This window comes from Theropithecus gelada, chromosome 1 (genome assembly GCF_003255815.1).
Source record: "Theropithecus gelada isolate Dixy chromosome 1, Tgel_1.0, whole genome shotgun sequence".
Lineage (NCBI taxonomy): Eukaryota > Metazoa > Chordata > Mammalia > Primates > Cercopithecidae > Theropithecus > Theropithecus gelada.
This window is the reverse complement of record NC_037668.1, coordinates 165175844-165201801: the sequence shown is the minus strand read 5'-3', so window position 1 is coordinate 165201801 and position 25958 is coordinate 165175844. Positions and strand designations below refer to the sequence as shown.

The 25958-nt window shown below is 37.4% G+C and overlaps 1 protein-coding gene across 2 annotated transcripts in view; it reads right to left on the bottom strand.

The window, feature by feature from the left end:
• Window positions 1-25958, bottom strand: part of KIF14 (kinesin family member 14) — a 64545-nt gene that overhangs the window by 11335 nt on the left and 27252 nt on the right. For both annotated transcript variants that reach the window (XM_025392609.1, XM_025392610.1), the window contains 9 exons: window positions 23468-23615; window positions 22547-22699; window positions 19754-19880; window positions 14573-14666; window positions 13641-13770; window positions 9146-9246; window positions 6274-6368; window positions 2203-2427; window positions 1824-2011 (listed from right to left, as the gene is read on the bottom strand). In XM_025392609.1, coding sequence (XP_025248394.1) covers window positions 1824-2011; window positions 2203-2427; window positions 6274-6368; window positions 9146-9246; window positions 13641-13770; window positions 14573-14666; window positions 19754-19880; window positions 22547-22699; window positions 23468-23615 — 1261 coding nt within the window. The remainder of the gene's footprint in view (window positions 1-1823; window positions 2012-2202; window positions 2428-6273; window positions 6369-9145; window positions 9247-13640; window positions 13771-14572; window positions 14667-19753; window positions 19881-22546; window positions 22700-23467; window positions 23616-25958) is intronic.

Here is a 25958-nt window from a genome sequence, read left to right as displayed (position 1 = left end):
TCTTTTGATGGGCACTATAACATAAAATTTGTTCAAGTGTTCTAGAACATTTTATTACACGGTCTAATTATCCTTTTTTAAAAGTGAAATCTAACCCTCTTAGTATTTTCTTTAAAATTGTCTATTTTTTGTTATTATTATTGAGACATGGTCTCACTCTGTCATCCAGGCTGGAGTGCAGTGGTGCAGTCATGGCTCACTGTAGCCTCAAACTCCTGGGCTCAAGCAATCTTCCCACTTCAGCCTCCCAAGTAGCTGGGAACACAGATACATGCCACCACAGCTGGCTGATTTTTTAAATTTTTTTAGAGACGAAGTATCTAACAAGTTGGATACTTATTATTCGCTACGTTGCCCAGGCTCCTCTCAAACTCCTAGGCTTAACTGATCCTCCCAAAGTCCTAGGATTACAGGCATGAGCCACTGTACTCGACCATTATTTCCTTACCTGCTCCTTTTGTACATTCAATGAATTTTTATGAAGGAATTTGTTAATATGGTAGATGACTAAGTATTCTCCAATATCAATTTTCCACTTCTTCCATAGATCCCTTGATTTTTGGCTTGGAATATGGGTGTCCAGAATTGTTTTAAAAAATAAATTTCCTCATGATACTTGCAGCTAGATGTAGTCAAATGATAAAATTCTAGCCAAAGATATATAAATAGATGTGTCATATGGTGATTTCCAGAAACCTCCCTTAAAAGAAGGCAAACTTCAGCCAGGCATGGTGGCTCACACCTGTAATCTCAGCACTTTGGGAGGCTGAGGTGAGCAGATTACCTGAGGTCAGGAGTTCGAGACTAGTCTGGCCAACATGGTGAAACCTCATCTCTACTAAAAATACAAAAATTAGCCGAGCATGGTGGTGGGTACTTGTAATCCCAACTACTTGAGAGGCTGAGGCAGGAGAATCACTTGAACCCGGGAGCGGAGGTTGCAGTGAGCCGAGATCGCGTCACTGCACTCCAACCTGGGTGACAAGAGTGAGACTCTATCTCAAAAAAAACAAAAAAACAAAAAAACAAAAAAAGAAGGCAAACTTCGCCCTATCCTTCTCACCACTCCTTCTACCCTGCTCTGCTGAGCTCAGATGGGGCTCCTCCATGGTGGGTCATGAAATCAGGGGCTATACTTTGGGCATGGCAGAGGGGACCACTGGGAGGAGCCTGGATCCTGAGGACTCTGTGGATCACAGCCACTATGTCTACATCTAGATTTTATGTGAGAGACAATAAGCTTTCATCTTACTTCTTCTTACAGCCAAACCTAATCTTATCTGACACAAGATAAGCAGGAAAACAAAATTATTTCCTTGTCTCTGTGTCAGCAGGATTGTGGCCAACTGAGTCTGAGTTGAAACCCAATCCCATACCCTGAGCAAGACTCCGTCTCTCTTCCCAGTATCCCTTATTGAGGGCCAGCATGGTATAATGGTAGAGCATGAACTGGGCCCGAGACTGCCTGGATCCAAATCCAACTCAGTCATTTACTAGTTAGGTAACATTGGATGGTACATTTATTTTCCCTGTGCCTCCATTTCCTCATCTACAAGACGGTGATAACAGTGCCCACTGCTGGGGTTGTTATAAGGATTAAATGAGTTAATATTTGTAAATCACTTAGAACTACTCGTACATAGAGAGCCATGTAAGTCTTTGTTCCATAAATCAATTACAGACATCCACAGTCTCAGGACTTCAAAACAGAACGTACTTTTGAAAATCATACAGAGCTAATATTGGGGAAGATACAGACAGTAGAAAGTCAATAAATAATTATTAAATGAATCCTTCAAATGATAATAAGCAAATCAATTTACCTGCAAAAATAACTGTAAGTAGCCTCCCAGTTTTTTAACTTCTTGTCTCAATTCATCCTCAAGTCTTGCTATGTTGGTGGTACAAGGCAGTATATCACTCAGCCAGTGTTTCATTAGCACTACTAGCTGCTCAAAAGCACATGCAGTCTGAATGGTAAGTGACTGGATTGCTCGATCAGAAGAAAACACTTTGAAAGAAGAAGAAAAATTACTGGAAGAAATAATATCCAAATAAAATAACTCATATATGATCATCATTAAAACATTTAACACAGTTAAAAGATGCATGCCAGATGTGCCAAATAATCATTCAAAACGAAGTGCAATGTGCAGAAAATAATCATTTATGTGAGTTAAGAAAAGCAGTGGGATTGCTTACAGTTATCTTGACTTTCTTCATCTTGTTCTTCATGAGCCTTGGAAATGGCAAATAGCCCATTATAAATTTTAAGAAAACTATTCATTAGGCTGTCTGCTATAGTTCTTTCTTCACCATAACTCTGTCCAAGAAAATCTAATGAAGAACCAATCAATTCTTTGCAAATTCCAGGAAGAAATGACTCTGCTGAATTTGAGTAAATGGTGCTTGATTTGTCCATTAAACCTAGATCAACAGAAAATAGCCATTTTAAGCTTTGTTTTTGGAATAATACTTTCTTTTTTAAAAAAATGGGATCCTTACTTTATGTATTTCCGCACTATTTAAATGTATTACAACAACAAAGCATTTTTGTGTTCGTTGTGGAATTAGAAAAACAAAACTATTAGTATATACAACATCGTATGCTATGCTGTACTTGGAAGTATATCTTCCATGTTATGCTGCATATGTTGATTTCCAGGGTGCTCCATAATGTTAATTCTGCAGAAACTACCCCTCTGCTGCTTGCAAGTGTTACTCATATACTATTTCTCTTCCAAAAATGTTCAGGCATAATACTTTCAAACAAATGTTTTAATGCAAGCATATTATAGGATCATTGATCAATAAATTCAAAGTAGGCTATACTTATTTCAATTCAGCCTCATTTCTGTATGCTAAAGTGAAAACACAATTCCATTTATGGATCCATTAACCTTTCAACAGCATCAATCAATCCATAGATTTAGTAGCTCCCTGACTGTACTATGAGACTATAGAGAATCCAAATATCCCACGTAACCATTGGTTTAATCTCTTTGTTTATTTTTTGGTAGGAATTAATTTTCTTTTCTTTCTTTCTTTTTTTTTTTTTTTTAAGAGACAGGGTTGGGCCAGGCACGGTGGCTCACGCCTGTAATCCCAGCACTTTGGGAGGCCGAGGTGGGCAGATCATCTGAGGCCAGGAGTTAAAGACCAGCCTGGCCAACTCGGTGAAACCCTGTCTCTACTAAAAATAAAAAATTAGCCAGGCATGATGGTGGGCGCCTGTAATTCCAGCTACTTGGGAGGCTGAGGCAGGAGAATTGCTTGACCCCGGGAGGCAGAGGTTGCAGTGAGCCAAGATCGCACCATTGCACTCCAGTTTGGGCAAAAAGAGCGAAACTCCATCTCAAAAACAAAAATCAAAAACAAAAAAAACATAATGTCTCAGTACTTCTACTTTACAATAGTTTCTCCTTGAGGTATATTACAATCAAGATAGGCTAAAACCAACTGATTATCTACAGTTTATATAGCACATCTCTGAGAGATGGATCTTCAAAGCACTGTCTAAACCAGAAATAAATGAAAAGTTTGAAAGATTCATTCAGAACCTCTGGAAATAACTTTATCCTGGAGTCCTAATATATTGAGTATAATTATTCTTATTTAATAGACAAGATTAAGTTTTCTGGTCCATTTCATAGGTGTTTAAAAGCAGCAAACTAAAAGGAGATAGAATAAAGGCATAGGGTGGGCAATATTAAAAAACTAGAACAAAGGTAAGTTTGGTTTCTAGGCCAGTGCGGTGGCTCACGCCAGCACTTTGGGAGGCCAAGACGGGCAGATCACAAGGTCAGGAGTTCGAAACCAACCTGGCCAACATAGTAAAACCCTGTCTGTACTAAAAATACAAAAAACTAGCTGGGTATGGTGGTGGGCACCTGTAATCCTAGCTACTCGGGAGGCTGAGGCAGGAGAATTGCGGGAACCTCAGAGGCGAAGGCTGCAGCGAGCCGAGATGGCACTGCTGCACACCAGCCCAGGCAACAGTGTGACACTCCTCTCAAAAAAAAAAAAAAAAAAAAAAAAAGAAGGCCGGGCGTGGTGGCTCACGCCTGTAATCCCAGCACTTTGGGGGGCTGAGACGGGTGGATCACGAGGTTGGGAGATCAAGACCAGCCTGGCCAACATGGTGAACCCTGTCTCTACTAAAAATAAAAAAAAAAAAAGAGTTTGGTTTTGTAAAGAGAAAAAAGAAAAGCTACAAAACCCAAAGCTACAGCAGGGTAACGATGACTCAATATCATTATGATGATAATGACTATAGTTATTATCGAGAATAACTAACTATATATTCGAGAATAGTTAACTATATATTAACTATTCGAGAATAGTTAACTATATATTCTCTATTTAAGAAGATAATTGTATTAATGCTTTCTAAAATCCAACAAAAACATTTTAGAAATATCTGCAAAAATACAGTAAAATATATGGCCCTGAATTTTACAAGTTAAGATACTTGCTCAACTTCCCAAAGCTAGAAAGTGCTAGACACTGGGGTACAGCCCCTCATCCCCAGGCCTGGTGCCCCTTCCTCCACTCACAGCTGCCCAGACGGGGTCCTACTAAGTTCACATGTGGGTTTCCATTTCCGTCTTTGAAAACCGCAAATAAGCAAAGACCTTTTCTATCTCTGACTTCCCTTAAAATTATTTTTGTAAAGTATCTTACTCAGATAATACCAAATAAATAAGTTGCTACCACAGATATATATCTTTTTATTTTGCTGGTAAATAAAAAACCCACAGCATATTTTAATCTACCTTAGATTAAATAAGTAGTAGGATCACAATTATCTTCCTAAAAGAAACCCTAATTTCTAAAATTTTAAGTCAAGATGAGATATAATACCTTTTATGGCTACTCATATTCTATTAGAACCTTTATCAAATAGGTATTATGTTACATAATTATTTTAAAATTTTTGTTTACTAAATATGTGTACTGTAAAGTGCATATATCTTAAGTGTACAGCTGATTTATATATGCGTACGTATGCAAACCCCACTTAGTTCAACGTATACAACATTTCCACCATCCCATCCCAACAGGTTTCCTCTTCTGGGTTACTAACTCCCAACAGAGGTAACCACTATTCAGTTCTAAACTACTCTGGCTTTTGTCACCATAGTTTAGTTTGCCTGTCCTTAAACTTCATATAAAAGGAATCACGTAGTATATACTCTTTTGGATCTGCTTCTTTAACTCAACATTATGTTTCTGGAATTCATCCAGGTTATTGTGTGAATCAGTCATTCCTTCTTTTTTATTGCTGCATAGTAATCTATTGTTAGCAGGTAGTAATTTTTTTTTTTTTTTGATGGAGTTTCATTCTTGTTGCCCAGGCTGGAGTGCAGTGGCGCCATCTCGGCTCACCGCAACTTCTGCCTCCCGGGTTCAAGCGGTTCTCCTGCCTCAGCCTCTCAAGTAGCTGGGATTACAGGCGTGCGCCACCACGCCCAGCTAATTTTGTATTTTTAGTAGAGACCGGGTTTCTCCATGTTGGTCAGGCTGGTCTAGAACTCCCAACCTCAGGTGATCCACTCACCTCAGCCTCCCAAAGTGCTAGGATTACCAGTCATGCAGCTGCCTGGCCCAGCAGGTAGTAATTTTTAAATTGTAATTATTACAGGTAGTTACACATATACAATTTACAGTGTATCCTCTCCTCCTACATTTTAAAATAACATTATAATAAATATCGGTACAAAATATTTACAGGAATAATTCCTTAACTTTTTTAAAAAATTGAAATAATTTTGGGATAGATGATACATAGATCATTATGCAAAATTCAGAAGAAACCAAAGGGTATGCAGTGAAAAGGGTGCCATCCTTCCTGTCCTGTCTCCATCCCCATGCTGCCATGTACAACCAGCACTTTGGGGTTTTGGTGTAGTTCTCCAGAGAGATCTTATTCATTTACAAGCACCTATGTCCACATCTTCTTTTTTCTCTTCCTCACACAAATGATAGAATAAAATACATAATCCGCTGCACTTTGCTTTTTTCACTTGTAAGGAAGTAATATTCTCATACATTTTGGAACGAATACATCTTCCACATTTGAATTAGTTATTCTACTAAAAGGTTTTGAAATAAATCACAGAGCACAGAATTTTTGAAGTGGAAAGGAATTTTACAGAGGATCGGAAGCTTCCAGGAAATGAAATGATTTGCACAAGGACAAGAAAAAATGTAATGGTAGAACAAGGACTTAATGCTTTTCTCGCCGTGCAGAAAATGTGAAGAAAAAAATACCTGATGAATGTGAAGAATGCAAATTCTTAATTGGGTGAACTTGTATGTCATGTAAACAACCAGAAATTCTTCTGTTCTTCATCAAACTCCTGCTCCTGAAAAAAGACAAACCATACGATTAGCAGTTCTATACCACATGGAATAATATTATTAAGAATACTTATAAGTTCTCTAAAGAAAATGGACATTCATGTGTGTGTTTTTCATTAAAAATTTTCATCCAAGGAAAAATTCATTTGGTTAACTGAGCAAGAATTTTACTATTTACAGGCACTGTTCTAGGCAGATAGTTAATTAAACAGAATAAATATTTATTGAGCACTACTATTTGCAGGCTCTGGATATTGTGGTAAAATGTGGCAAACCTGGTTTCTAGGCTCACTAGACTTAAAGTCCGGAACCAAAGAGATAAATTAGGCAAATAATGACAATAAAGTAATGAATGTGATGAAGGCATAGAGTGTTGTGGTAGACTCTATAAAAAAATTTGACCTGGCCCAAGAAGCCAGGGGGCCTCCTTGGAGCAGTGACCCTCAAGGATAAGTAAAACTTAGCCAAACAGAGTGCAGGCTTGGGAAACAGGCACAAGCAACAGGAAGACTTGATAAATGAAAGTAGTGTACACGCAATGAACCAAACGAGGTTCAGAAGGACTGTGGCCTATAATGTAAGAGAGAGAGCACCAAGGGATGAGGCTGGGAGGTGCACAGGGGCCAGCTTGAGGTGGTCTTTGTATGTCAATAAAGCTTGGATTTTATCCTGAGGAAATTATCCAGGGAAGGATTTTATCTTATTTTTTTAAGTGGCCGAGTTGGGATTTATTTATTTTCTTTCAACTTTGATTTTAGGTTCAAAGGGTACACGTGCAGGTTTGTTACATGGATAAATTTCATGCTGTGGGGGTTTGGTCTACAGATAATTTTGTCACACAGGTAACAGGCATAATACCTGATGGTATTAAAGAGTTTTTCAATCCTTACCTTCCTCCCACCCACCATCCTCAAATAGGCCCCAGTGTCTATTATTCACTTCTTTGTGTCCATGTGTACTCAATGTTTCAAGGAAAGATTTTAAACAGGGAAGTGATTTAGGTAAATAAACATGAAAGTAGGTATCTGCTACACTGTGTGCAAAGCATAATACCTGTGAAGTGCAGCAGTGGTACAAATGGAAGAAATGTTTCTATCTCTAATTGCTCTTTTTGCTGACCTCTTTTTCCTCAGCCTATAAAAATGCCCCAATTTCTGCTTTGAGTTTGCTTGGCTGCCTAAGCTGTTATTTTCTTTCTTTCTGTTTGCTTCTTGAAAATGGAGGCCACCCTTTCTGCTACTGGAGAAAGCAGCCTACCTCCATATTGCCATTCATCTATAAATTTTTTAAACCCAAATTCTAATTCCTATGTCGATGAAACTAACAGAGCAGTGATCTAGATCTAAATTTAGTGGATCCTTTGAAGTATTTTTTCCTAACACAACTCTGTACTACAGTTGGCGACTCAAAGAAAAATACTATTTGTTGAAAAGATTATTAAGCCAAAGCATTCTATCACTAGTAGCCTAAATGTTTCAAATATAAAATTTTCGCTATGAACTCCTACAAGAACACAGAAATAGGACTGATAAAAGGGAAAGGAAATATCAATTCTCAAATATTACAGTTTTTCTACTTAGCGGTGAAAAAAAGTATATTATTACAGCAAGTCTAAACTAGGAAAACAAGTATTCTTGCAACAATATCATAGTTAAACAATGTTTAAACCCAAGTAAAATGCTTGTCATATTACTTTCAAAGAGTTTTTACTTAACATCAGAGGGAAATTTACTTTTAACTGTCAACAGTATATATCAAAATTTAGAGGCAGCCAAACTAGTCTATTTTATTGCAGAACGACTGTGGCATATCATTGCCCAGTAGAAGTTCTATAATTAAGAATCTGTCAGTGTTTCCATTACCTGCAGGCATTCTCAGAGTTTGGAATTCTGTCATAAACATTCTTACAAGGCTGAAACTTCATATACAAGGTCTCAGACTAAGAGCAATTCATTTTTAAAAAATATGACAGTTTTAAATTATAGAAGTATCCAAAAATATCTCTGTGAAATAAAAACACCCAATTTGAAAATCTTAGAAAACGCTGAGATGTTTTGATTTTTGGTAACATTTTAAATTTCTGCTGCTTCCCTAATTATTAACTTAAAAGTCAACAGAAAATATGATGTAAATTACCAACATACAGGAGGCTAAAAGTTTTTTTTTTTTTTTTTTAGAGACGGAGTCTCCGTCTGTCACCCAGGCTGGAGTGCAGTGGCGGGATCTTGGCTTACTGCAAGCTCCGCCTCCCAGGTTCATGCCATTCTCCCGCTTCAGCCTCCCGAGTAGCTGGGACTACAGGCGCCCTCCACCACGCCCGGCTAATTTTTGTATTTTTTAGTAGAGACGGGGTTTCACAGTGTTAGCTAGGATAGTCTAGATCTCCTGACCTTGTGATCCACCCACCTCGGCCTCCCAAAGTGCTGGGATTACAGGTGTAAGCCACCACACCTGGCCAGAGAAAGGATAATTTAAAAGTAATTAAATACTGTTCATTTTTACGGAAAATTTAATTTATGCTACTCTAAGTTGCTCTTAAGACTTACATGATGAAACACTGAAAATCTGGTTTCTCTTCTGACTAATAAACAATTTAATGCCCTAAGTGCTGTAATTTGACGAATAACATGTTATTCCTCTTATAGTTCTGGGTTTCCTATCCAGACATCTATCATGACAATGGTTCTTTTAAAATAAGGAAATAATATATATGATATACAATTTACGCACACACGCGCGCGTGCACACAGAGCAAGAAAACCACTAACAAAAATGTCTTTACCTCCTTCTAGAAAGTGAAGAAACTGGTGCATCTGTAATGTCAGGTTCCCATTCATCTTCAGGATCACAAAAGACATCTTCATCTCTGTTACTACCATTACTCTAAGAAAAATATATAGTTTCAGTTAATTTGGGGTGAAAAAAATGTTTAGTAACTAAGAAAAAAAAGATTAAAACCTTTGTTACATTTAAACCATAAAATTAGCAAGATTATATATTATCTGATAAGTCTAAAAAATCATTCCTGATCAAATTATCAATCACACGATGATATGGATGATATTAAAAGACATCTACTTTTAATAAAAACAATAGAAATCATTAAATAATTCAGGAATAATAAACTTGAGATTTATAAGAATAGTAAAAACATAAACAATAAAATCCTCAGGAGAGACACAAAAGAATAATCTGACGAAGTTAAGATGTAGTCACTTCCTGGTTGAATATCTTGATCAGGATTATAGTCTATATTTTACATATTTAAAGTAATAACAATTACAGTTCTAGCAAAATGCTACAAAGAACTTGATTCAGAGACAGTATAATTATACAGAAATATAAGTAAAAAATTGCAATGAATGGTTAAAAGTAGGAGGTAAGTTAAAGCTAGGTTAATTCAACCACTAGGTTTTAAAGTATATATCAAAGCAAGAATAATCAAATGACCTCCATGCTACTTTTGTTGTTCTAAAAACACAAGCAATTCATATTAATTGTAGAAAATTTAGAAATTATTAATACATATAAACACAAAGAAAAAAATTAAAACCACTCATAAACCCATCATTTTCATATAAACATTGTCAATGCTTTGGTATGATTGCTTTCAGCCTTTTTGGATTTTCTATTATGAATATACTTCGCATTTATGACATAAACCCTACTTCTTCATGGTGTAAGAATTCTCTTTTTTTCTTTTGTAGGGAGAAGGCTGGGCTCAAGTGACCCTCTCATCTCAGCCTCCCAAAGTGCTGGGATTACAGAGCAACCTTGACCTTCTGGACTCAGGTAATCCTCTAACCTCAGCCTTCCAAGCAGCTGGGACTCCAGGCATGCACCACCACATCTGTCTAATTTTCAGATTTTTGGTAAAAGAGACAGGGTCGGCTGGGTGTGGTGGCTCATCTCTGTAATCCCAGCATTTTGGGAGGCCGAGGCAGGCGGATCACCTGAGGTCAGGAGTTTGAGATCAGCATGGCCAACATGGTAAAATCCTGACTCTACTAAAAATACAAAAAAAAAAAAAAAAAATTAGCTGGGTGTGGTGGCACGTAAGCCAGATACTCAGGAAGCCGAGGAACAAGAATTGCTTGAACCTGGGAGGCGAAGGTTGCAGTGAACCAAGATTGTGCCACTGCACTACAACCTGGGCGACAGAGCGAAACTCTGTCTCAAAACAAACAAATAAGCAAACAAACAAAAACTACGTTACCCAGGCTGTTCTTGAATTCCTGGGCTCAAGTGATCCTGCAGCCTCGGCCTCCACCGTGCCCGACCCTGCTAACATTTCTTTTAGGATTTTTATAACTGTGTTCATATTAAGATTAGTTCGTAGGCCAGGCACAGTGGCTCACGCCTGTAATCCCAGCACTTCGGGAGGCCGAGGCAAGTGGATCACAAGGTCAAGAGATTGAGACCATCCTGGCCAACGTGGTGAAACCTCGTCTCTACTAAAAATCTAAAAATTAGCTGGGCATGGTGGCGCGCAACTGTAGTCCCAGCTACTAGGAAGGCTGAAGCAGGAGAATTGCTTGAACTGGGAGACAGAGGTTGCAGTGAGCTGAACTCGCGCCGCTGCACTCCAGCCTGGCGATGGAGTGAGACTCCGTCTCAAAAACAAACAAACAAACAAAAAAGATTGGTTGGTAATTCTCTTCTGAGTCATCTTTTCAGTTTTTGTGGTTTTTGTTTGTGTTGTTTTTAATCACTTATTCTAGCATAAGATAAACTGTGACACTTTCTATTTATTGCTATGTTCTAGAATAGTTTAAACAGAATAAGATTTATCTGTTCTTTGGCAGTTTAAAAGAGCTTACCCATAAGAGTGTCTGAGATTAGCACCTTCTTTTCCTACACTTTTTTTTTTTTTTTTTTTTTGAGGCCAGTTTGTTGACGAATGTTTCAAATTATTGCATGATTATTCACCTATGAAGTTAAATTTCATAATTTATCTTTTTTCTAAAAAGTCTTTTCTTTATAGGAAATTGTCAAATTTATTACCATAAAGTTTTATAGTAACATAATTTTTAAATGTTTTCTTTATGTTTACTTAAATGCCACTTCTCATTTCTAAAATCACATTTATCTTTTCAAAGAACAAGAGCTTATATTTATTAATTTCTAATTAATTATTGCTTTTATCTCATCATGATTCTTTTCATTGCTTTCCTTTGTTTTACTTTGTTTTTATTTTCATTTTTCCATTAAACAATTGAAGTGTTAGGCTACAGTTTGGCAGCATCCTCTAAGTTTTTCCATATGATAACTTCATTACTATAATGATCTAAATAGTATATAGTTCCATACGGAGTTACATTATTTAAAGGTAGTATATTTTACAAATAGTAGCAATGCAACAATTTAATACATGCTGCAACTATTTTAGGGATAATTTTATGGATAATTAGATAATATGAACTTTAAACTTTAAATTCATACCTCTCACAAAACACCATAATAAATTCTATGTGATTCAAAGATGTGAACTTTTTTTTTAATTAAAAGAAAATGCAGGGGTTGTACAATGTTTAAGTAAGATTTCTGGAATAATAGATGGATTCAAATTTACCAAATTAAAAATGCCTGTATAACAAAATGAAACCAACAAAAAGATGATATAATTAGGGAAAAAAAGGGTATGATAAATATAAAGGCTTATCAAAATATGTAAATAACTTTTAGAGCTATATTAATCTCCTACATTTCATTTAACAAAAAATTCAAAGAGCATGAACACATACTTTACCCCTAAAGAAAAAACAGTGAAATCCCAAGTCCCTAGATTTACTAGTTATTAAAATACAGGTTGCAGCCAGACACGGTGGCTCACCACTGTAATCCCAGCACTTTGGGAGGCTGAGGCAGGCAGATCACAAGGTCAGGAGATCGAGACCATCCTAAGACAGTGAAACCCTGTCTCTACTAAAAATACAAAAAAAAAAAAAAAAAAAATTAGCCGGGCGTGGTGGCAGGCACCTGTAGTCCCAGCTACTTGGGAGGCTGAGGCAGGAGAATGGCATGAATCCAGGAGGCAGAGCTCGCATTGAGCTGAGATTGCGCCACTGCACTCCAGTCTGGGGGCAGAGTGAGATTCTGTCTCAAAAAAAAACCATACAGGTTGCGCACAATGGCTCACGCCTGTAATCCCAACACATTGGGAGGCTAAGGTGAAAGGATTGCTTGAGGCCAGGAGTTCAAGACCAGCCTGGGCAACATAGCAAGACTCTGCCTCTATTAAAAAAAAATAATAAGGCCAGGTGTGGTGGCTCACGCCTGTAATCCCAGCACTTTGGGAGGCCAAGGCAGGTGGATCGCCTGAGGTCAGGAGTTCAAGACCAGCCTGGCCAACATGGTGAAACCCCGTCTCTATTAAAAAAATACAAAAATTAGCTGGGGCTGGTGGCAGGCACCTGTAATCCCAGCTATTCAGGAGACTGCGGCAAGAGAATCGCTTGAACCTGGGAGGCAGAGGTTGTAGTGAGCTGAGATCTCACCATTGCACTATAGCCTATGTGACAAGAGCAAACTCTATTTCAAAAAATATATATTTATATATATAAATATTTTTATATATATTTATATAAAATATATATATATAAAAATATATATTTATATATTTTTGAAATATATACACACACACATATATACACACACACATATATATGTGTAAAATGCAAACTGGTAACATTGGTAAATGGCAATATTTCTGGCAAGCAATTTGTTGGTGAGCCTCAGAGTGTAATAAAAAGTTCATATTTTTAGTTTCATTTTGGAAAATATGAGAAAATAAGATATTAAAAACTACTATGTACAGAGATTTTTTAGTTGTGACTATAACAGGCAGCAGGCAGCTGGAAGCACAGCAACGGAGAAATGTAAACATGCAAAAAGGTACATTAGGCTTAGGAAGATCATTTCAAACGATGTAATATCATTTATGTCTATCAAATTTCTTCTTTCCTTAAGCTTAAATGTAAAATTTTTTAAATATACAATTATGACAATAGATTCCACTATTAAATTTCTCTATTGTACCTATAACTGTATTAAAACAATCCAATAAAACTCCATTTAAATGTAAAAATAAATATATATAATTGTTAATACTGGTTGGTTTAGGTAATTGACAGATTGCCTTTTGTTTTCCAAATTTTCTATACAGAGAATATATCACTTTTTTTTATATATATATATATATCACCAAAAGCAGGTACTTGAACTTTTATACTTTTTTATTTTAAAAAGTTTATAGAGATTTTAATAATATTCCAAACCTCATAAAGTTCTTTCATTGCTGCAAGTTTAGATTCAAACTTTTCCAGACTCCAGAATGTTGAGATTCCTAGTTTCAGGTTACGAACCCGAATAGAAGTGTCAGAACTACTTTTATCTGATACATCATGTCTGAAAGAAAAACAAACAAAAAAAGCTTACCATGAAACATACATACCCATTTATACTAAGAGTTTTCTGGGGTAGATAATTTCCCTTAAAATTCCATCCACTGATTAAGTCTTTCCACAGTTAAGTATTTTTATTATAGTAATAATCATATAAGTATATAACATATAAAAATAACATAAAAATTTTTTAAAGTCAAAAATTTCTAATAAGGTATGTTCCTTCTGAACAATGAAATACTGATACATTTTCAACTCAAAAGAAAATTAGCAAATTACTAAAACAACTAAAATTATTTTATTTATAAATACACTAGTATGTTAATTGTTGAAATCTCTCTTACTCCAGAATGACCTCTGAAACAGTAAAGTCTCACTGCGGATTCTGATACCAGCTCTTTCCTACAGCTGTAGAACAGACTTTAGAGAAACTAAATGGTAGCCGGGCACGGTGGGTCACGCCTATAATTCCAGCATTTTGGTAGGCCAAGGCAGGTGGATCACGAGGTCAGGAGTTTGAGACCAGCCTGGCCAACATGGTGAAATCTCATCTCTACCAAATACAAAAATTAGCTGGATGTGGTGGCACACGCCTGTAATCCCAGCTACTCAGGAGGCTGAGGCAGGAGAACCGCTTGAACCCAGGAGGTGGAGGTTGCAGTGAGCCCAGATTGCGCCACTGCACTCCAGCCTGGGCAACAGAGCAAGACTCTGTCTCAGAAAAAAAAAAAAAAAGGGAGAGAAACTACATGATATAAAGGCCAACTTGTTTAAAACATTTATAATCAGGATAATTAATTACTTACCTGCCAAAAACATAGTATGTTTTCAGTTTGCTGCTGATCGCATTGGCTTCCTGAATCATCATTGAGAGTTTCATAGAGCTCCAAGTTGTCTGCACTAATACAAAGCACACAGAAAAGATTCAAAATACATACATGGGCACTAACATATATCATTAAGCAAAACAATTCCTAAAAAAATTACTGATTGTAAATGAATGGTTTTAACTCTATATTGCAGAAGGATAATGATATTTGAGTAATTTGGTGAAATAAAACATTTTTCCTGTAAAATGAGGTCTTTTGCCCGTAGAAAGATTTAAGAAAATTGAAGTTGATGTAAAAAAGATAAGCCAAAGACAATGCTTTACTTTCTAATATCCAGAAAAAAAAATTTTTTTCTAATGTCGTTTTTATTTCTTCCTCATTTCTAAATTCTTTCAAATATTGGGTATTCTATAGCCTTACTTATATAGAAACATGCCCTTTTGTATTTTGTCTAAAAATTAAAATATATATATATGTGTGTGTATGTCAAGACATTAAAATAAAAAAGAAAAATAATTTAGTGCATAATTTCACTTTCCTTTTTTTTGAGTCAGGGTCTCCCTCTGTCGCCCCAGCTATAGTACAGTGGCTGGATCATGGCTCACTGCAACCTTGACCTCCCCAGGCTCAAGTGATCCTCCCATCTCAGCCTTCCAAGTAACTGGATCTACAAGTGCATGCCACCACACCCAGCTAACTTTTTTATATTTTGTAGAGATGGGGTTTCGCCATGTTGCTCAGGCTGGTCTTGAACTCCTGGGCTTAAGCAATCTGCCTGCCTCAGCCTTCCCAAGTGCTGGGATTACAGCCATGAGTTACACCATTACACCCACACCCAGCTCCTAATTTGAATTTAAGATTCTGACTGGGCACAGTAGCTCATGTCTATAATCCCCACATTTTGGGAGGCTGAGGCAGGAGGATCACTTGAAGGCCAGAATTTCAAGGCCTGCCTGGGCAATATAGTGACACCCTATCTCTAGAAAATAAAATAAATTAGCCAGGCAAGGTAGCATGCACCTGTAGTCCTATGTACCTGTAGTCCTACCTACGGGAGAGCCTGAGACAAGAGGATCACTTGAGCCCAGGAGTTTGAGGTTGCAGTGAGCTATGATGGCACCCTGCACCCCAGCCTGTGTGACAGAGCAAGACTTTGTCTCAAAAAAAAAAAAAGATTTTACCATGAATATTTTCTATATTGTTGAGGCAAACTTATAACCAATAGTCTACTAAAAATAGCTTTTTGGAAGGATAAACTCATTATTCACAAGAATTAAAAAATCAAGTAATCATTGTAAGGCACTATCTAGGCCCTCAGAAGAATAAAAGTATTTATTTCTGGCAATAGATACAAAGAGTATTGGCTGGGTGAAGTGGCTCACGCCTATAATCCCAGCATTTTGGGAGACAAAGGCAGGCGGATCACCTGAGGTCAGGAGTTTGAAACTAGCCTGGCCAACATGGTGAAACACCGTTTCTACTAAAAATACAAAAATTAGCCAGGCGTGGTGGCACATACCTATAGTCCCAGCTACTCGGGAGGCTGAGGCAGGAGAATTGCTTGAACCCGCGAGGCAGAGGTTGCAGTGAGCTGAGATTGCGCTACTGCACTCCAATGCACTCCAGCCTGGGCGACAGAGCAAGACTCTGTCTCAGGAAAAAAAAAAAAAAAAGAGTGTGAATATTTTAAAAGCTATTTTAAAGAAGATATAGAAACTACACAACATACCTACCAAGTATTCTTGCTAAAAAACTGAACCTGAATTTGATAGGCCTATAGATCTAACTACCACTTTCTAGGGAACACTGGAACAGAGGAGCCTGTTAAGCAATACCAGGGAGACACAATCAGCAAAATCCAGAGTCCAAAAAACCTCTACAGGACAAATAATCTGATTTCTTCAACAAATTATTAGATGAAAGAGAAGAGTGAATTTACAGATTAAAAGAGACTTAAAAGGCACATCTACCAAACACAATGTGTAGATCATATTGGTATCCTGATTCAAACAAATCAAGTTTTTTTTTTTCTTTTTAAAAAAGGATGAAACAATCCAGGAAATATGAATATGGAGTAAATGTGTGATATGTAAGAAATTATTATTAATATAGTTATGATGGCAATGCTTAAAAGAGTGACAGAGAAAGAGAGAGAGGGAGAGCAAAAAGAGAGTCCTTATCTAATTTAGAGATACACAGTGAAGTGTGTACACCTTAAATGATATGATGTATGGGATTTGCTTCAAAATAGTCCAGGGAAGCACTGAGTTTGAGGATAGTGGCAACAAGATTAAGCATGTGTTGATAATCACTGAAGTTGGATAAATATGTAAAGGCTTACTACAGCAATTTCTACTTTTATAGTTTAAAATTTTCCATAATAAAAAAAGATTATATTAAAAATATGCTGTGTTTTACACAGAAATGTACCAAAAAAAAGTGCAATCAAAAGTCTCCCAGGACTTGGCTAGGCATGGTGACTGACACCTGTAATCCCAGCACTTTCAGAAGCCAAGGCAGGCAGATCACTTGAGGTCAGAAGTTTGAGACCAGCCTGGCCAACATGGTGAAACCCTGTCTTTACTAAAAATACAAAAATTAGCTGGTGATGCATGCCTGTAGTCCCAGCTACTCGGAAGCTGAGGCAGGAGAACCGCTTGAGCCTGGGAGGCAGAGGGTGCAGTGAGCCGAGATCACACCACTGCATTCCAGCCTGGGCAAAATCCCAGCACTTTGGGAGGCTAAGGTGGGCGGATCGCGAGGTAAGGAGGTAGAGACCATCCTGGCCAACATGGTGAAACCCCATCTCTACTAAAAATACAAAAACTGTACTCCCAGCTACTTCGGAGGCTGAGGCAGGAGAATCACTTGAACCCGGGAGGTGGACGTCGCAGTGAGCCAAGATCGCGCCACCATACTCCAGCCTGCCAACAGAGCAAGACTGTGTCTCAAAAACAGAAAGGTCTCACAGGACTTAATGCCTTCACTGGTGAAATCTACCAAACAATTAAAGAAGAATTAATGCTAATCCTTCTCAAACTCTTCCAAAAAGCTGAAGAGGAACATTTCCAATTCCTTTTGCAAGGCCAGCATTACCCTGATACTAAAGCCAGACAAAGACACTACAAGAAAAGAAAACTACAGGCCAATATCCCTGATGAACATAGATCCAAAAACCTTCAACAAAATACTAGCAAATCAAATTCAACAGCACATTAAAAGGATCATACACCATGATCAAGTGGGGTTTATCACTGAGATGCAAGGATGGTTTAACATATACAAATCAATAAATGTGATATACCACATTAACTGAATAAGGATAAAAATCGTATCATCATTTCAATAGGTGCAAAAAAGCATTTGACAAAGTACAACATCCTTTTATGATACTGTCAACAAATTAGATATAGAAGAATGTACCTCAACATAATAAAGGCTATATATGACAAGCCCACACCTAACATCTTCAATGGCAAATAGTTGAAAGTTTTTCCTTTAAGATCAGGCACATGACAAGGATGTCTACTCTCACCACTTCTATTCAACATAGTGCTGGAAGTCCTAACAAAAACAGTTGGGTAAGAAAAAGAGATAAAAGATATCCAAACTGAGAAGGAAGAAGTAAATTGTTTGTTTACAGATGACATGATCTTATATATTAGAAAACTTTAACACCACCAAAAGTGAAATAAGCCAGACATAGAAAGATAAATACTATATGATCTCACTTATATGTGGAATCTAAAAATGTTGAACTGATAGGCACAGAGAGTAGAATGATGGTTACCAGGAAATATAGGATAGGGGAATAGGAAGATGTTTGTCAAAGGGTACAAAGTTTCAGTTATAGAGGATCAATACACTCTGGAGGTCTAATGTACAGAAAGTTGCCTAGAATTAATAATGATATTGTATACTTGAAATAGGAGAGTATATCCTAAGTTTCCTCATGACCAAAAAAAAAAAAAAAAAAAAAAAAACTAGGTGAGATGATAAATATGTTAACTAGCTTGATTATGGTAACCATTTTGCAATATATGTAAAAACATCATGTTGTACATCTTAAATATACATAATTTTTATTTGTTAATTATACCTCAGTAAAGCGAGAAAAAGTATCTCTTAAGAAAAAAGTGTCTAAGTGAAAAAGAAAACAAAGTAATCCATGATGAAGCACAACTATTAACAGATATAAAACAAGGATTAAGAATTAGAATAAGAGGCCGGGCACGGTGGCTCAAGCCTGTAATCCCAGCACTTTGGGAGGCCGAGACGGGCGGATCACGAGGTCAGGAGATCGAGACCATCCTGGCTAACACGGTGAAACCCTGTCTCTACTAAAAAATACAAAAAACTAGCTGGGCGAGGTGGCAGGCGCCTGTAGTCCCAGCTACTCGGGAGGCTGAGGCAGGAGAATGGTGTGAACCCGGGAGGCGGAGCTTGCAGTGAGCGGAGATCCGGCCACTGCACTCCAGCCTGGGCGACAGAGTGAGACTCCGTCTCAAAAAAAAAATAATAATAAAAATAATAATAATAATAATAATTAGAATAAGATACATTTTTTTAAAACATGCTGCACATTGAAATTTTGCTTACTATTTGATCAGTTGCAGTACCACTAACGAATTGCCAGACTGGGTGGCTTATAATCAACAGCAATTTATTGCTCACAGTTCAGGAGGCTGGAAGTCTGAGATCAGGGTTCCAGCATCGGTCAGGTTCTGGTGAGGGTCCTGTTCTGGGTTGCAGACTACCACCTTCATGCCATGTCCTCACTTGGTGGAAGAGGTGAGGGGACTCTCTGCAATTTCTTTCACAGGGGCACTAATTCTATCTATGAGGGATCTACCCTCATGACTGACTTACCTACCAAAGGCCCCCACTTCCTAACACCATTGCCTTGGAGGTTATGAATTCAATATATTAATTTTGGGGGAATACAAACATTCAGTCTAAAGCATTGATATAATAAATATCCTAAAAACCGAATATTCAAAAACAACCATTCATACAAATTTATTTAGATCCAGAAAAGTCAACTAGAATAAAATATTTTGAATATATAAAGGCAACTAATGGTAACATTTTAGTAATTATATTACATATAACATGCATAATTTTAGAAAATATTTGCTAAAATCAGCACATACTCACTTGTAAACGTTTTATCCCTATTACTCCGATTCTGCTGTAGAATTTGTACTTCTTTAGCAATTTTTTGCTTTTCAGTTTCTAAAGCTTCCAGAATTCTTGCATGGCGGATGCTATGGTCTTCTAAAGCCTAATTGATATTCATTCATACAGACCCACATGTGAGAATATGCAAATAGAGAAATTATAACACCACATTGAGATGATGGATATACTAATTTGCTTCACTATAGTAACCATTTTACAATTTATATACCCCATAACATTGTATAACTTAAATATACACAATAAGACCTATTTTAAAAATAGATTGATAATGATAACACACTATAGTAAACTTCATTTTATAGTACATGTTTTATTAAGCCTATATAGTTAACATGTTTTATGTGTTTTATTAAACATGAAAAGCTTTTAAAAATGATTTATAAAATTTCCTTATAAAATAATTTTCCCCACAACAGTATCATTAGGAATTTTTGATGACATAAATTAATCTTTTTTCTTCCCATTGATAGAAGTTAAAAAAACTAGAAAAAAAGAGGAAAAGAAGTCATTATATCAAAAAGACTCCTGCATGTGTATACTTATCACAGCACAATTCACGATTGCAAAGATATGGAATCAACCTAAGTGTCCATCAACCAATGAATGGATTGAGAAAATACACACACACACACACACACACACACACACACACCATGGAATACTACCTAGCAATAAAAAACGAAATATCTTTTGCAGCAACTTGAATGGAACTGGAGGCAATAATTCTAAGTGAAGTAACTCAGGAATTGAAAATCAAATATCAGCATGGTCTCACTTATAAGTGAGAGAGCTAAGCTATGGGCATGCAAAGGCATATAGAGTGGTATAATGCAGCAGTCCCCAACCTTTCTGGCACCACAGACTGCTTTCATGGAAGACAATTTTTCCACAGACAGGGGCGCAGGGGTTGGTTTCAGGATGAAATGGTTCCAGCTCAGATCATCAGGTATTAGATTCTCATAAGGAGCGTGCAACCTAAATTGTGAACTGTGTGTACTCCTGGTACAATGTACATTGAAGATTCAGAAAGAAGGAGGGTGGGAGAGGACAAGAAATGAAAAACTACCTATTGGATACAATGTAAGCTACTCAGGTGACAGGTGCACTAAATCCTAGACTTCACCACTGTATAATTCATCCACGAAACCAAAGCCATTTGTACTTCTAAAGCTACTGAAATAAAAATAAATTAAAAATAAGAAAACTCAAAACAGGCAGAAAAAAAAAGAAAAAAGGACAAACTGTTAAAAAAAAAAAAAGAGGCCATATCCAAGAACACTTGTTGACTAAACAAAGAAGTTAAATTTAAAAGATACAAGAAATCTAGCTTAGCACAAGTAAGCATTATAATCCCAGTAATAATAATTGTTTTTCAAGATTTAAACAGTTCTATGTTTTTCTCCTAAACCTCTCTGAGGTAGTTCACTAGTCACTTTGTGTCCGTAAGTTGACTAGTAGATCCATAATAACTGTATTATGGTACCAATACTTTGCAATTACTAGGAGTATTTTCTTCCACCCCAACTCCCACCCTGGTTTCCCCGACCTCACAAACTTGGAAAAAAGAGAAATAAAATTGCCATTTGAGAGAGTAAAACCTTAAGACTAAGATATAAGGAATCAAAACAGAGCTTACAAACTTTAGTGTTCATCAGAACATCCCACAGGGCTTCTTAAAATAGGTTCTGTGCCCCACTCTCAGTTTCTGCTTTAGTAGTTCTGGAGTGCAGCCTAAAACTTTGCATTTCTTTTTTCTTTTCTTTTTTTTTTTCTTTTGAGACAGACTCTTGCTCTGTCACCAGGCTGGAGTGCAGTGCCACGATCTTGGCTCACTGCAAACCCGCCTCCCCGGTTCAAGAGATTCTCCTACCTCAGCCTCCTGAGTAGCTGGGATTACAGGCATGCGCCGCCATGCCCAGCTAATTTTTGTATTTTTAGTAGAGACAGGGTTTCACCATGTTAGCCAAGATAGTCTCGATCTCTTGACCTCGTGATCCACCCGCCTCAGCCTCTCAAAGTCCTGGAATTACAGGCGTGAGCCACCGTGCCCGGCCTAAAAATTTGCATTTCTAACATGTTCCCAAGGTGATGTTGATGTTGCTGGTCTAGGGACCACCCTTCAAGAACCACTAATAGAAAGAATGGCCCAAAATGTTGACAGTAAGGTGCCTAAAGGTATTAACATTCTGGTTTTATCCCTTAGGCTTGTGAAACTGAATAGTTGAGGCCCATGAAAGATGCCTTTATCCTCAATGACATGATAAAAGCAGGCAGGTGCCTAAGCTCGTAAGACTGAGGTAAGGAATGCCCTACTGTGAGTTCTGGAAACAGGCTGCTTGCTGCTCTTTCCACAGGCAGATGTTTCATTGTGACATCAGGATGTGACCCAGTATAAGAGCTGTGCCTTTTTTCCTTCCTCAGATGTGCCCTAGTACTATTTCAGTTATTTAAATTACTTGGCATGACCAATGACCAGATAGTTGTAGATGCATAAAAAGAGAAAACTGGAGTGGAACTAGATGGAAATAAGAAGTCTGTCTCTTTCAAAATCTCTGTGTGATGTGTGAGCAGATCTGTGAGCATTACCAGGATTCAAGCTTTCAGGCAAGAAGTACTTTTCTCATCTACACATCTACAAACCTGGATTTGGCTCTCTTCTGTCAACATACCATAAGCAACTTATTTGGAAAAAGAAAAAAATTCAGCTTTTTCTCAGAATAGAGCAAACTGGTTACACAATAAAATTACCTGTTTTGTAGCCAAAGTCTCCATTTCTAATCGCTTTTTGTTGACATATATTTCTTGTTCAAGATGCTGCTTTGCCTTTTCTAATTCCTCAATTATGTGATTAGCCTTCTGGTTATTTATTTCCTGCATTTTTTTCCTTTGAGACTCTTCTCTCTTTAAAGAATGATAATAAAAAATGACCCAGGCAAAAAAAGTAGCAAAAAAGTACAAAAGTCCCTTTCTTTAGCCAATGTACAAGAAATTACTCACTAATAGAAAAGTTGCCCTATTAAAGCTTCTCCACTTCATTCAGGTTAACTAAAAATAAATACCACTAGTCAAACTTTTTAAGAGTATTCTCTAAATGGGCTTCTGGGAACCCAAGATTTCCAATAAACCATGGAGACAGCCATGACTCAAGCGGCTAGAGGACAGAAGTTTTTTATTTTTCTTCTTCTTCCAATAGCCATTGTCTATTATTGCCACCAACTTGTCTCTTTTTTTTTTTTTTTTTTTTTTTTTGAGACAGGGTCTTACTCTGTCAAAGTTCACTGCAGCCTTGACTTCCCTGGGCTAGGTGATCCTCCTATCTCAGCCTCCTGAGTAGCTGGGACTACAGGCGCATGCTACCACGCCCAGCTAATATTTTAAACTTTTTGGAGAGACCGGTCTCCCTACATTGCCCCCGGTTGGTCTTGAACTCCTGGGCTCAAGTAATCTGCCCACCTTGGCCTCCTAAAGTACTGGGATTACAGGCATGAGCCACCATGCCCAGCTCCGACTTATTTCTTAAAGTAAAATTAAAGAGGGCCAAGACTCACTGTGGCTTTGATTCACTAATCTCTGATCTCTCCCAGTTCCCTTAAAGGGACGTAAGCAACACATCACTTGGGGTACACTGTCGGAAAAAAATAAATAAATAAAACCAATTCTGCCTTTTACCAGTTCTGCTTCCAGTGCTTTTATTTTGCTTTCATACGCAGCTTTTTGAGAAGAAAGCTCTTGCTGAGCCATTTCTTTTGCAATCTGGATTCCTTGCATCATTTCTTCCTTTGCCTTCAACTGCGCCTCTTTTATTTCTGCTTCGAGTCTACAATGTAGCAAGATGTTTACAGGATACATGTTAAGAATTCTTTATACATCGTAATAGTTCTTAATCCTACTGAAAAGTTTTCCATTGAACAAAAGTTTAAATCTTAAAACTTAATTTCTGACATTCTATCAACAGTGTTTTTAAATTTTTCACTGGCTGTACAATTGTTTACACTCAAAATTTAAACACACAGGATGAAAAATTGCTTATTTCTAACTTAGTTACTATTGCAGATGCCTGATATTTGAATAAATATATTTTTCTAATGCTTAAGGAAAATAAATTATGCAAAAATATGTCATAATAAACAGTACAGTAAAATTATAGTTAATATTATAGTAAATACAAAATAAGGTTATTTTATGTTAAACAAACTGGTTAGAGCAAAAATTATATTTCATATATCAATAGTTTTTATGTTTAGGTCATAAGTTAGGAAAATATTGAAATGACTAAAAATACATGATAGAAGAGCTGGTAAGGTAGAGATTGTATCATGTATTTTAAACCATTTATAATAATTTGATGTTTTGATAAGTCAAAACATGAAATCAGCTTTGTCACTTCTCCATATATGGGAGAGAAAGCATCAATGATTACAGAAAACTAAAGACTCTTTCTTCTCAATAAAATCAGTGCTTTAGTAACTACATTATATAGAAATTTCCATTCCCAATTTTACTGAAAAAAAGAATAAGAGGCCAGGCGCAGTGGCTCAAGCCTGTAATCCCAGCACTTTGGGAGGCCGAGACGGGTGGATCACGAGGTCAGGAGATCAAGACCATCCTGACTAACATGGTGAAACCCCGTCTCCACTAAAAAATACAAAAAAATAGCTGGGCGAGGTGGCGGACGCCTGTAGTCCCAGCTACTCAGGAGGCTAAGGCAGGAGAATGGCGTGAACCCGGGAGGCAGAGCTTGCAGTGAGCTGAGATCCGACCACTGCACTCCAGCCTGGGCAACAGAGCGAGACTCCGTCTCAGGAAAAAAAAAAAAGAATAAGAATATCAAAAAGAAGGCTAGTGGATATCACAGCTAGGGAGACAGGAGAATGGCTATTGTTTAACAAATACAGAGTTTCAGTTTGTAATAATAAAACATTTCTGGAGATGGCTGATGGTGATGGTTTCACAACAATGTGAAGGCACTAGGGTGGGCACAGTGACTAAGCCTGTAATCCCAGCACTTTGGGAGGCTGAGGCAGGTGGATTGCTTGAGCTCAGGAGTTCGAGACCAGCCTGGGCAACATGGTGAAACCCCATCTCTACAAAAAAATACAAAAATTATCCGGGCATGGTAGTGTGCACCTGTAGTCTCAGCTGCTTGGGAGGCTGAGGTGGGAGGATGGCTTGAGGCCAGGAGGCGGAGGTTGCAATGAACCGAGATCATGCCAACCGTACTCCAGGCTGGACAATAAAGCCAGACTCAATTGTGAAGGTACTTAACGCCTTTGGACTACACAATTAAAAATGGCTTACACGGTAAATTTTGTGCTATTTATACTGTATTCAATAAAAAAAATATTTTTAAAGAGCAAAAGTAGGTTGAGGCTTCTTAAAAGGTGACAAAGCAGTTAGTCTAGTCTGTAACTAGTTCTTGATTCCTCCTCCTTTCATCCTCTTTAGTCATCAAGCCTTGTCAATCTTATCTCCTTTATGTTTCCTTCCTACCTAACCACACTATATTCATCTTACTTTGGTAGTCTCTTGGCTGCATTTGCAGGTTTTAAGCTTGCTCTATCTCTAATACATTCTACAGATTTGAGTGCTGGTGATCTCTCTAAAAATGTGATTCTGATTATGAGTGTCTCACGTCTGCTCAAAATTCTTTAATGTTTCCCTTATCCTTTAATATAAAGTCCAAACTCCTTAGCATTTTATTTGTATATACTTTACCATTTAGCTTACAAGGATACTGCTTATGCCAGAAATCCTACAATACTGCATGAACTAAAACTGGGGCACAAGAAGAAAAGAAAAACAAAAGTACACTTTCCCAGTCTTCCTCTGGCTAAATTCTAATCGTCTATTGGGATTCTCCTCTACGGGACGTCTTCTCATCTTCTAGAAACCTTCACTGATAACTGGTCAGGGCCAGGTGTCACCCCGTGAGCTTCCACACCACACAGTTCAGGACTCTTGTCAGAGCACTGTGTCACAGCACTGTTAGAACTGTCAGCCCCTCGAGATGATGAATTCCTCCAGCACATGAGCTAAATTTCAATCCTTGTTCTTTATATCCCCAGCATTTGGTACAGTGACAGACACATAATAGATGGTCAATAAACATTTGCTGAACTAATGAATGTACCAAGAGAAAAAATTACATCACTAGAAACCA